General features: G+C 44.3%; 1 protein-coding gene across 29 annotated transcripts in view; it reads right to left on the reverse strand.

Moving 5' to 3' along the window:
* Nucleotides 1–13526, reverse strand: part of LOC110500961 (neuron navigator 3) — a 390216-nt gene that overhangs the window by 73617 nt on the left and 303073 nt on the right. For all 29 annotated transcript variants that reach the window (XM_090213540.1, XM_090213537.1, XM_090213539.1 and 26 more), the window contains one exon: nucleotides 7895–8003. In XM_090213540.1, the coding sequence (XP_090069666.1) occupies nucleotides 7895–8003 (109 nt within the window). The remainder of the gene's footprint in view (nucleotides 1–7894; nucleotides 8004–13526) is intronic.

Here is a 13526-nt window from a genome sequence, read left to right on the forward strand (position 1 = left end):
AGTCTGATCCATCTCTAACTACTGTCTAACACTGAGACTGATCCATCTCTAACTACTGTCTAACACTGAGACTGATCCATCTCTAACCCCTGGGGTTGTGTGAAGTGACAACCATGTGAGTGTTGGTTTGTGAGTGTGTGTGTGTGTGTGTGTGTGTGAGGTTGTATGAGGTTGTGTGTGTGTGTGTGTGCATGAGTGTGTGGGAGGTTCTGTGTGTCTGTGTGTGTGTGTGTGTGAGTGTGTGTGTGTGTGTGTGTGTGTGTGTGTGTGTGTGTGTGTGTGTGTGTGTGTGTGTGTGTGTGTGTGTGTGCGTGTGTGTGTGTGTGTGTGTGTGAGAGCTATCAGGAGCACACAGAGGCTGCAGCTATGCGATCCTAGCCGGGGAAGGAGATAGCTAGCAATGTCACAACCACAGTCACTCCTCATCACCATCAACCCCCGCACACACACGTGTGTAACTTTACAGCAGTGTGTCTCTATAGAACAATATGTTTCTGCAGTATGTGGACAGAGAGAGAGAGATAGGGAGAAGTAATGTGTGTGTGTGTGTGTTTGGAGGAGAGAGGAGAGCTGTCACTGTAGCGTTCCAGACCTGGTTGCCAGATCCTGATCAGGTATCCATCAGGTTTCCCACATAGTGTTTGAGATAACCTGCTGTGGCGTGCCACTGAGCAGGTGTGTTTGATTATTCCTGTGCCAGTGCTGTGTGCAGGCAGGCAGGTAGGGTGTGGGAGCCCCATTGTCAGAGGGTCACCACTGCCCCCTATGGCACATGTTGGTACCGCAGCTTCAATAATGTAGTCTGAAGCGATTCTCTAAAGCCCTGTTTACACTTGGAGCTAACATGGGTCATGTGACCTGATCTTATCCACATCCTGATTGTGCCCACATTTTCAGAAATTTGTCTACACATGGTATTAAAATGTGTCTCTCTTATCTGTCCATTGTCTACGCATTGTGATAAGATTCCCTGGTGGCTCCTTGTAGGCAAATTATTTCACAGCTATTCTTTCAAAATAATATATTTATAATATTTATTTATTTTATTACACATATTGACGGCATTAGCCAATGGTGCCAGCTGTCCAGGAATTTAGGATCAGGATGATTTACATGGCTTCACTGTCCTGATCCATCTACTCTACAATAAGACACAACGCATGTCTGACTACTTCCTGAACTGATCTATATCAGTGTCTAGGTGGGGTCTGACTACTTCCTGAAGGGATCTATATCCGTGTCTAGGTCGGGTCTGACTACTTCCTGAAGTGATCTATATCAGTGTCTAGGTGGGGTCTGACTACCTCCTGAAGTGATCTATATCCGTGTCTAGGTGGGGTCTGACTACTTCCTGAAGTGTCCTGTATCAGTATCTAGGTGGGGTCTGACTATTTCCTGAAGTGATCTATATCAGTGTCTAGGTGGGGTCTGACTACCTCATGAAGTGATCTATATCAGTGTCTAGGTGGAGAGGCTGGTGGGGGATGGGGCCCAGGGCATGAGTCAGTCCACATACAGTAGTAGGTGACAGATCCCTCACATTTCCATGTATCTAATACACACACACACACGCACACACACACACACACACACACACACACACACACACACACACACACACACACACACACACACACATACATACATACATACATACATACATACATACATACATACATACATACATACATACATACATACATACATGCACGCGCGCGCACACACACACACACACACACACACACACACACACACACACACACACACACACACACACACACACACACACGCACACGCACACTCTGCTGTCTCCTGGTACCCTGCGGCCTCCAGGAAGGTGGAAGACTGATATGGTGTCATCACGGAGGCTAACCCACAGTATGGGAGCGGCCCTCTTCCTCTCCAAACCCAGAAATCAATAGTCAGGATGAAACGGGGTGGAAACAGCACAGGAAGAATGGGGGAGGGGTCACAACCTTGATGTGTGTATCCACATTTACAGAGAATAATGTTTTCCCATCGTTGACCTGGAGTGCACTGGTTAAGGTAATATGAAGGACAGTAGAGTAATGATCCTGCCTGTCTGGAGTATGTCCTGCATGGACATGGATGGGAGAGCTTCATTCAATAGGTCTGCATTGGGCTGCCGCTGGTTGAAATGCATGGGGGTGTTGAGGTAGAGCTGTATGTGCGGTGGGCGCCGAAGTTGACAGGTGTTACAGATCAATTGGTTTCACCACTGATGGCGTGAAGGAAATGAGTTTAGCCTGTGCAAGTCTACGTCCCAAATGGCACCCTATTCCCTACACAGTGCACAGGGCTCTGGTCAAAGTAGTGCACTACAGGGAACAGGGTGCCATTTGAGACACTGCCTAAGCCTGCATCTGTGAGAAATCACATGCTCTCCTCAGCACGGTGTATCTGCCCAGCAGATATCCAAACATCGTATAGCTGTGAATAATTGACTCTGCCTATAACGCTGTAAACACCAATTAAACAAACCAGACCAGGTAAAGCTAGCGCATTTAAAATGTCATCCGAGGAGTCAGAATCCCATGGGACTAATACACAGCCACAGTGGAAAGGGATTTTTGGGGGCAATTGTTCTTTTCTTGCAATCTGGGGAATTGCCCTTGAAGAGCACAGCGTCTTTTCATATGCGGAAAACATATTTCTCTTCAAATGTCAATCAATACTACTTTTTTCATTCCGTCTGGGTGTAGGTTGGACAGAGAATCAAACATGGGCTTTGATCGATACAGATTATCTGTGGTGGCGTGGCAACGTCTGGGTCTTGGAGGTTTCTGTGAGGAATGTTAGTGTTGTGGTGGATGGCGCTCTGTTTCAAGCAGAGTTCAATTACGAAGCAGGTGGGGGGCCATGGGGCTGGGATTCACACGTTACAATCAGCCATAGAGAACAACCAGTACATGAGTTATAACAGAGAAACTACCACACAGAGAGGTCCTTTACATGAGTTATAACAGAGAAACTACCACACAGAGAGGTCCTTTACATGAGTTATAACAGAGAAACTACCACACAGAGAGATCCTTTACATGGGTTATAACAGAGAAACCACCACACAGAGAGATCCTTTACATGAGTTAAAACAGAGAAACAACCACACAGAGAGATCCTTTACATGGGTTATAACAGAGAAACTACCACACAGAGAGGTCCTTTACATGGGTTATAACAGAGAAACTACCACACAGAGAGATCCTTTACATGGGTTATAACAGAGAAACTACCACACAGAGAGGTCCTTTACATGGGTTATAACAGAGAAACTACCACACAGAGAGATCCTTTACAAGGGTTATAACAGAGAAACTACCACACAGAGAGGTCCTTTACATGAGTTATAACAGAGAAACTACCACACAGAGAGATCCTTTACATGAGTTATAACAGAGAAACTACCACACAGAGAGATCCTTTACATGGGTTATAACAGAGAAACCACCACACAGAGAGATCCTTTACATGAGTTAAAACAGAGAAACAACCACACAGAGAGGTCCTTTACATGGGTTATAACAGAGAAACTACCACACAGAGAGATCCTTTACATGGGTTATAACAGAGAAACTACCACACAGAGAGATCCTTTACATGAGTTATAACAGAGAAACTACCACACAGAGAGATCCTTTACATGGGTTATAACAGAGAAACCACCACACAGAGAGATCCTTTACATGAGTTAAAACAGAGAAACAACCACACAGAGAGGTCCTTTACATGGGTTATAACAGAGAAACTACCACACAGAGAGGTCCTTTACATGAGTTATAACAGAGAAACTACCACACAGAGAGATCCTTTACAAGGGTTATAACAGAGAAACTACCACACAGAGAGATCCTTTACATGGGTTATAACAGAGAAACTACCACACAGAGAAGTCCTTTAAATGAGTTAAAACAGAGAAACTACCACACAGAGAGGTCCTTTAAATGAGTTAAAACAGAGAAACTACCACACAGAGAGGTCCTTTACATGAGTTATAACAGAGAAACTACCACACAGAGAGATCCTTTACATGGGTTATAACAGAGAAACCACCACACAGAGAGATCCTTTACAAGGGTTATAACAGAGAAACTACCACACAGAGAGATCCTTTACATGAGTTATAACAGAGAAACCACCACACAGAGAGATCCTTTACATGGGTTAAAACAGAGAAACTACCACACAGAGAGATCCTTTACATGGGTTATAAAAGAGAAACTACCACACAGAGAGATCCTTTACAAGGGTTATAACAGAGAAACTACCACACAGAGAGATCCTTTACATGGGTTAAAACAGAGAAACCACCACACAGAGAGATCCTTTAAATGGGTTAAAACAGAGAAACTACCACACAGAGAGATCCTTTAAATGAGTTATAACAGAGAAACCACCACACAGAGAGGTCCTTTACATGGGTTATAACAGAGAAACTACCACACAGAGAGGTCCTTTACATGGGTTATAACAGAGAAACCACCACACAGAGAGGTCCTTTACATGGGTTATAACAGAGAAACTACCACACAGAGAGGTCCTTTACATGAGTTATAACAGATAAACTACCACACAGAGAGGTCCTTTACAAGGGTTATAACAGAGAAACCACCACACAGAGAGGTCATTAACATGGGTTATAACAGAGAAACCACCACACAGAGAGATCCTTTACAAGGGTTATAACAGAGAAACTACCACACAGAGAGATCCTTTACATGGGTTAAAACAGAGAAACCACCACACAGAGAGATCCTTTAAATGGGTTAAAACAGAGAAACTACCACACAGAGAGATCCTTTAAATGAGTTATAACAGAGAAACCACCACACAGAGAGGTCCTTTACATGGGTTATAACAGAGAAACTACCACACAGAGAGATCCTTTACATGGGTTATAACAGAGAAACTACCACACAGAGAGGTCCTTTACAAGGGTTATAACAGAGAAACTACCACACAGAGAGGTCCTTTACATGAGTTATAACAGATAAACTACCACACAGAGAGGTCCTTTACAAGGGTTATAACAGAGAAACCACCACACAGAGAGGTCATTAACATGGGTTATAACAGAGAAACCACCACACAGAGAGGTCCTTTACATTTCCATGCAGAGAGGTCCTTTACATCAGATTGATGACAAACACAGCCTCTCTATCAGCTGGACCAGATGGCCATGAAGTGCGCATGGAAATGAAGCTCCAGTCAGAAAAGAAAAAAGAAATCCCTCATATAAATAACGATCACACACTGTGGGCCGGTTCTTCATGCAGCAGTGATTCATTACAATGGAGGTGAAAAACCTTCGCCCTGATTACCTCTTCACGGCAATTTCTGTGTGTGAAAGACCTTTTAATGGCTTGCCCATTCTCTAGTTACGAGCCCCATTGGAATTCCTGTCTGATACCCTCACTCTATTTACACTCATATATACTGTAGCAGACAGACTGACAGGTGGGCAGGCAGGCCGACAGGCGGGCAGACAGGCGGGCAGACAGGCAGGCAGACAGGCAGACAGACAGACAGACAGGCGGGCAGACAGGCAGGCGGGCAGACAGGCAGGCGGGCAGACAAACAGGCGGACAGACAAACAGGCGGACAGACAAACAGGCGGACAGACAGACGGACAGACAGACGGACAGACAGGGAGGCGGGCAGACAGGTTTCTACATGGCTGATGTTGAGGGTTTGATAATCCTTCATGTTCCATGCTGGGTGTCCTCTCCTCATTACGTCTCTAAGTGTCTCAATGGAATAACAGCAGAGGCCCCTGGGGGTCTAACTGGAGTCAATGTGCTAGAGAAACAATGTGCTAGAGAGTCAATGTGCTAGAGAAACAATGTGCTAGCTAGTCAATTTGCTAGTTAGTCAATGTGCTAGAGAGTCAATGTGCTAGAGAGTCAATGTGCTAGAGAAACAATGTGCTAGAGAGACAATGTGCTTGAGAGTCAATGTGCTAGAGAGTCAATGTGCTAGAGAGTCAATGTGCTAGAGAGTCAATGTGCTAGAGAGTCAATGTGCTAGCTAGAGAGTCAATGTGCTAGAGAGTCAATGTGCTATAGAGTCAATGTGCTGGAGTCAATGTGCTAGAGAGTCAATGTGCTATAGAGTCAATGTGCTAGAGAGTCAATGTGCTAGAGAGTCAATGTGCTATAGAGTCAATGTGCTAGAGAGTCAATGTGCTGGAGAGTCAATGTGCTATAGAGTCAATGTGCTGGAGAGTCAATGTGCTATAGAGTCAATGTGCTATAGAGTCAATGTGCTAGAGAGTCAATGTGCTATAGAGTCAATGTGCTAGAGAGTCAATGTGCTATAGAGTCAATGTGCTAGAGAGTCAATGTGCTGGAGAGTCAATGTGCTATAGTCAATGTGCTGGAGAGTCAATGTGCTATAGAGTCAATGTGCTGGAGAGTCAATGTGCTATAGAGTCAATGTGCTATAGAGTCAATGTGCTAGAGAGTCAATGTGCTATAGAGTCCATGTGCTAGAGAGTCAATGTGCTGGAGAGTCAATGTGCTATAGAGTCAATGTGCTGGAGAGTCAATGTGCTATAGAGTCAATGTGCTGGAGAGTCAATGTGCTATAGAGTCAATGTGCTATAGAGTCAATGTGCTAGAGAGTCAATGTGCTAGAGAGTCAATGTGCTATAGAGTCAATGTGCTAGAGAGTCAATGTGCTATAGAGTCAATGTGCTAGAGAGTCAATGTGCTATAGAGTCAATGTGCTGGAGAGTCAATGTGCTAGAGAGTCAATGTGCTAGAGAGTCAATGTGCTAGAGAGTCAATGTGCTATAGAGTCAATGTGCTAGAGAGTCAATGTGCTATAGAGTCAATGTGCTAGAGAGTCAATGTGCTATAGAGTCAATGTGCTGGAGAGTCAATGTGCTAGAGAGTCAATGTGCTAGAGAGTCAATGTGCCAGAGAGTCAATGTGCTAGAGAGTCAATGTGCTAGAGAGTCAATGTGCTAGAGAGTCAATGTGCCAGAGAGTCAATGTGCTAGAGAGTCAATGTGCCAGAGAGTCAATGTGCTAGAGAGTCAATGTGCTAGAGAGTCAATGTGCCAGAGAGTCAATGTGCTAGAGAAACAATGGTGCTTTATTGATCAGTAGAGCCGCGCTCCTTTCTGGTGGCGGTGAGGGAACACACGCTGCCATCTGTCACGGCTGTTCCGCCGCCTTGCCACCATTTTCCCCACAAATGGGTCAGAAATATCAGAATAATCAATTGGAGAAGAGAAGAGTACAGCCCAGAGCCATGACAAAAACCCATGATCATTATTATGACTCGCCGGAGATCAGCCAAGACATTCCTTTAATGCGAACAGGCTGCTGTTGTGACGGACCAGACATGATAGGTTGTGGTTTTCTGTCCCCCTCAAACACCATCAAAGTGTGCCAGTAGCGTGTAAGTACTTGATTAGAATATCTAGGAAATATCAAGATAGGGTAATTGCGGGGAAAATCGGAAAGAGCTTTGAGACTTCTGAAATACGGTATCAGTCCTTTATATACTCATCCAATCAGAATGTTTAATCTGAAAATAGAATGCCAGGTAGTTTAAAACCCTGAAAACATCAGGAATCCTAAATAATAACTGACCAGTGTTTTAGTTGAGGACCTGATATAATTATAATCATATCAACTTTAGATTGAGGAACTGCAGAGAATGAAAAACATGTGATTGTACGAGGTCAACCATTTCAATTCCAGTCAATCAGGAAGTAAACCAAATCCAATTCCAATTCAACATTGTTGTAATTGAAAGCATTGAAAATAATTGGAATTTCAGTGTACTTCCTGAATTGTCTTGAATTTAAATGGAATTGACCCCAACCCTGAGCCCCACAGTGGACGTTCCCGAGCCCCTTGCTCACCTGTGACTGATCTGCGTCCCCCGCAGACTGGACATGGTCTCCTCCAGGTTCTGCCGTAGGTCAGCAATGTTCTTCACTGTCCGCATGCGTCTCGTCTCGGGGTCTTCCCCTGTAATGCACAGAGAAGGGGTTTATGAGAGATGTTGGGCTCCGTGGTAAAGTTTCCCTTAAGTACAGATCTAGGATCAGCTTCCTCTGTCCCAATTCTAACCTTAACCATTAGTGGGGGAAAAAGCAAAACTGACCAAACATCAGCGTCTAGGGGTAACTTCATGTTACACCAGATGTGGGCTCCTGTAACATTCTGTTTCCTCAAGACGCGTCATACATCAGCATCACCAACATCACCATGACAACGCGCTCTGACGGGTAGCATGGGTACGCATTCCAAGATGCTGTGCCGACAGTTTGAACCCGTCTCAGCTGTCAGGGTGGAATTGTCAACGAAACATGTTTTTAGTGGAAAAAGGACATTTCTGCAGTCCTGCCATTTTCAACGTGAACATAGAAACCCACTGCCATGACACTACATTCTCCATCTGTAAGCTACAACATATATTATGCCTCAACAGCTAAATCTCAGCTAGTCTTTCAATCTTAGTCAGTCCCATCGAAATGCATTTCATCTCAGTCCAGGACCTTTCCCCTGATTCCAGTTCAGCTCCGACAGTAACAACTTCATGTTTTATATACTTACAATAGTTATATATAAGACTAATTCACAGTGAAGTGCCTGTTGCAGTACAATGAGCCCATTCTACTGAAGTATATAAAACCCATTCTACTGAAGTATATTAAACCCATTCTACTGCAGTATATTAAACCCATTCTACTGCAGTATATTAAACACATTCTACTGAAGTATATTAAACCCATTCTACTGCAGTATATTAAACCCATTCTACTGCAGTATATTAAACCCATTCTACTGCAGTATATTAAACCCATTCTACTGCAGTATATTAAACCCATTCTACTGAAGTATATTAAACCCATTCTACTGCAGTATATTAAACACATTCTACTGAAGTATATTAAACCCATTCTACTGCAGTATATTAAACCCATTCTACTGCAGTATATTAAACCCATTCTACTGCAGTACATTAAACCCATTCTACTGCAGTACATTGAGCCCATTATATTGCAGTACATTAAGCCCATTCTACTGAAGTATATTAAACACATTCTACTGAAGTATATTAAACACATTCTACTGAAGTATATTAAACCCATTCTACTGAAGTATATTAAACCCATTCTACTGAAGTATATTAAACCCATTCTACTGCAGTATATTAAACACATTCTACTGAAGTATATTAAACCCATTCTACTGCAGTATATTAAACCCATTCTACTGAAGTATATTAAACACATTCTACTGAAGTATATTAAACACATTCTACTGAAGTATATGAAACCCATTCTACTGCAGTATATTAAACCCATTCTACTGCAGTACATTGAGCCCATTCTACTGAAGTATATAAAACCCATTCTACTGAAGTATATTAAACCCATTCTACTGCAGTACATTAAACCCATTCTACTGCAGTACATTGAGCCCATTATATTGCAGTACATTAAGCCCATTCTACTGCAGTACATTAAGCCCATTCTACTGAAGTATATTAAACCCATTCTACTGCAGTATATTAAACCCATTCTACTGCAGTATATTAAACACATTCTACTGAAGTATATTAAACCCATTCTACTGCAGTACATTAAACCCATTCTACTGCAGTACATTGAGCCCATTATATTGCAGTACATTAAGCCCATTCTATTGCAGTACATTAAACTCATTGTATTGCAGTACCTAAAGTCCATTCTACTGCATTATATTGCAATACATTAAGCCCATTCTAAAGGGGAGCTACTAATAAGCAGTAGAGTGCTACAGTACTTGTAGACTGCGTTCCAAACGGCACCCTATTCCCTACATAGTGCACTAGTTTTGACCAGTGTGCAGGGAAAAGGGTGCCATTTGGATTTTACCCATGGCAGTGTCTTCCCACAAACACAGTCATAGACACAACAGCTGTAGGAAGACACTACAGTGCAATAGTCCAAGGGCAAGGCCCCGCATATCTGCCTGCCTAGTCCAATTAGGCCTGGCTATGCTCCAGCCATCATCGCCTCTGTCAGCAGACACCATGGGCTGGTAATTAACAGGAGTTGTGGGAGACCCAAAATGGATGCCAGTCACAGCAGTTTCCAGTTTCAAGGCACAAAAAAAAACAAAGGAGCGTTGTAGAATGAGTCTGCACACGCGTCTAATGAGGGAACAACAGAATGTGTCAGCGCTGCCGATAAAGTTTTCATGCTTTTTCTACTTCACATTGGAATGAACCACTCCAACACTGGGCCAAATGTGGTGAATGTGTGTGGGTTCTTAAAATGGCTTGTCATGTTCCTTTGTGTTGAACCATAGTTTTTATTCACTGAACAGTCAACCAGCGCTTAACATATAGAGAACGAATATACTCCACACAGGTTGAATATTAAGTTATTGTCTGGTGCATCACCCCAACATACAACGCAGAGTGAATGCTTTCATTGTGTTATAAAGTACATACATAGCGAGTACAGAGTCCATCAAACTTTGTCAGTAACCTTCAAAGCTGACCTGATTTTGGAAGAGCTGGTGAGAGGCACCTCTAAACTGTGTTCACGCATCACTGCTTCTGTCAAGAGGACTGATACAGCTTACGCACGCGCGCGCGCGCGCACACACACACACACACACACACACACACACACTCCGAGGGTGTCTCAGGGGGAGCTGGGATAGGCAAAAACCACATTTCCATTTCCCCCATACATATCAATACACACTGGTACATGTGTGAAACAGGACAAATATAATCACCCATCTAATTACTTATTATACACACACTCACACATACCCCTAACCCTAAACATAACCCTAACCTGAACACTAAACCTTATCATAGCGCCTAAACCTAACTCTAATTTGAACCATAACCCTAAACCTCACCCCTGAGCCTAAAATAGCATTTTTACAAGTGAGGACTGGAAAAATATCCCCACTTCTCTGATTTTTGTTGATTTACTATTCTTGTGAGGAAACCTGGTACTCACAAGTACAGTAAAATGTGTACACACACACAATTTTGGACTATTTTACCCTGACCCCATAGACGTGAGTCCGGTTCAGAATCAGTCCTATCAGGGAGGCTGTTAAGATCTGAGGTGGGACCAAGCCCAGGCAGCATCCGTTAACCCCGAGCCACGGGGGTGGCCAATCAATGCCTCCCTATGCCGTCTACGGTTTCAGACTTAAAAGGGAACACAAAAGAGCTGGACAGCCTTGTATAATGGACTCAATAGGACATTGAATGGCTTTTAGACCCCTTTAATTTGACTGTTGCGTGTCTCACTGTCAGCTGAAATGAGAGAGAGAGAGAGAGAGAGAGAGAGAGAGAGAGAGAGAGAGAGAGAGAGAGAGAGAGAGAGAGAGCAGAGAGAGAGCAGAGAGAGAGCAGAGAGAGAGCAGAGAGAGAGCAGAAAGAGTGAGGGAGAGCAGAAAGAGAGAGAGAGAGAGAGCGAGAGAGAGAGAGAGAGAGCGAGCGAGAAAGAGAGAGAGAGAGAGAGAGAGAGAGAGAGAGAGAGAGAGAGAGAGAGAGAGCAGAAAGTGCGAGAGAGAGAGAGAGAGAGAGAGCAGAAAGTGCGAGAGAGAGAGAGAGAGAGAAAGAGAGAGAGAGAAGTGAGGAGGAATGCTCATATCATGTATGTGTGGGTGGGGTGTGGCAAGTTGGTCTGAGAGACAGTCTCAAAACTGCAATAAATCTTCAAAACCTTCCCCTACCTACATCCCTCTCTCTATTCGTCGCCTCGCTTCACCCTATCCTCGCCGACAAAGATCCAATCACAGTCCAATTATTAAGGGACACAAACAGGGTTGGCCCTGGGGGGATCAGGGCTGGACACAGTGTGCATCCCAGCTAGCCCCTTATTGCCTATAGTGGGTTATGGGCCCTGGTTAAAAGTAGTGCACTACATAGGGAACTAAATGGGGAATAGGGTGCTATTTAGAATGCACACACTCTCAGTGAGTTAGCCGGGGGGAGAGATTCATAGAGGGGTAATGGAGTGGAGCATTCACCTAAAGCAGACTGCTGCTCTGTTATTACACCATCGCTCACTATTATCACTCACGACCATCACTCATGACCATCACTCACTACCATCACTCACTACCATCACTCACTATTATCACTCACTATTATCACTCACTACCATCACTCACTACCATCACTCAATACCATCACTCATGGCCATCACTCACGACCATCACTAACTACCATCACTCACCACCACCACCATCAATCACCATCTCTCACCACCACCCACCACCATCACTCACCACCACCCACCACCATCACTCACCACCACCATCACTCACGACCATCACTCAACACCACCCACCACCATCACTCACCACCACTCACCACCATCACTCACCACCACCACCCACCACCATCACTCACAACCACCACCACCAATCACCATCACTCACCACCAATCACCATCACCATCACTCACCACCACCACCACCAATCACCATCACTACCTCCATCACTCACCACCACTACCTCCATCACTCACCACCACCCACCACCATCACTCACCACCACCATCACTCACTACCATCACTCACTACCATCACTCAACACCACCCACCACCATCACTCACCACCACTCACCACCATCACTCACAACCACCACCACCAATCACCATCGCTCACCACCAATCACCATCGCTCACCACCACCAACAATCACCATCACTACCTCCATCACTCACCACCACTACCTCCATCACTCACCACCACCATCACTCACCACCACCATCACTCACTACCATCACTCAACACCACCCACCACCATCACTCACCACCACCCACCACCATCACTCACAACCACCACCACCAATCACCATCACTCACCACCAATCACCATCACTCACCACCACCAACAATCACCATCACTACCTCCATCACTCACCACCACTACCTCCATCACTCACCACCACCCACCACCATCACTCACCACCACCCACCACCATCACTCACAACCACCACTCAACACCACTCACCACCACCCACCACCATCACTCACTACCATCACTCAACACCACCCACCACCATCACTCACCACCACTCACCACCATCACTCACCACCACCCACCAACATCACTCACAACCACCACCACCATCACTCACTACCATCACTCACCACCATCACCATCACTCACCACCACCACTCCCCATAGGCACAACCAACAGGTAATATGTACCATTCATTTTATACTCACAGGCGGTCAGATTAGATTTTGGGAGCGAAAGGTAATAATATTGACGTTGAAATAAGTGTGAAGTATGTAAACATTAATATGTCAACATTAATCATTTGGTATTTGCCGCAAATAAAACTGTAAAAAAAAATGTATACTATTGATGCCGTTATTAAACCACATTGTAAAAAAGGAAATAGGTGTTAAGAGATGATGAGGAGAGGTTTAGGTCTTAGATTCCTCCCGCACCGTGTTCACTGGAAATCTAGAGGTCAATGACATTATTTACATCTAAATGATATGAATG

This window comes from Oncorhynchus mykiss, chromosome 21 (genome assembly GCF_057628025.1).
Source record: "Oncorhynchus mykiss isolate SJ-2025 chromosome 21, ASM5762802v1, whole genome shotgun sequence".
Lineage (NCBI taxonomy): Eukaryota > Metazoa > Chordata > Actinopteri > Salmoniformes > Salmonidae > Oncorhynchus > Oncorhynchus mykiss.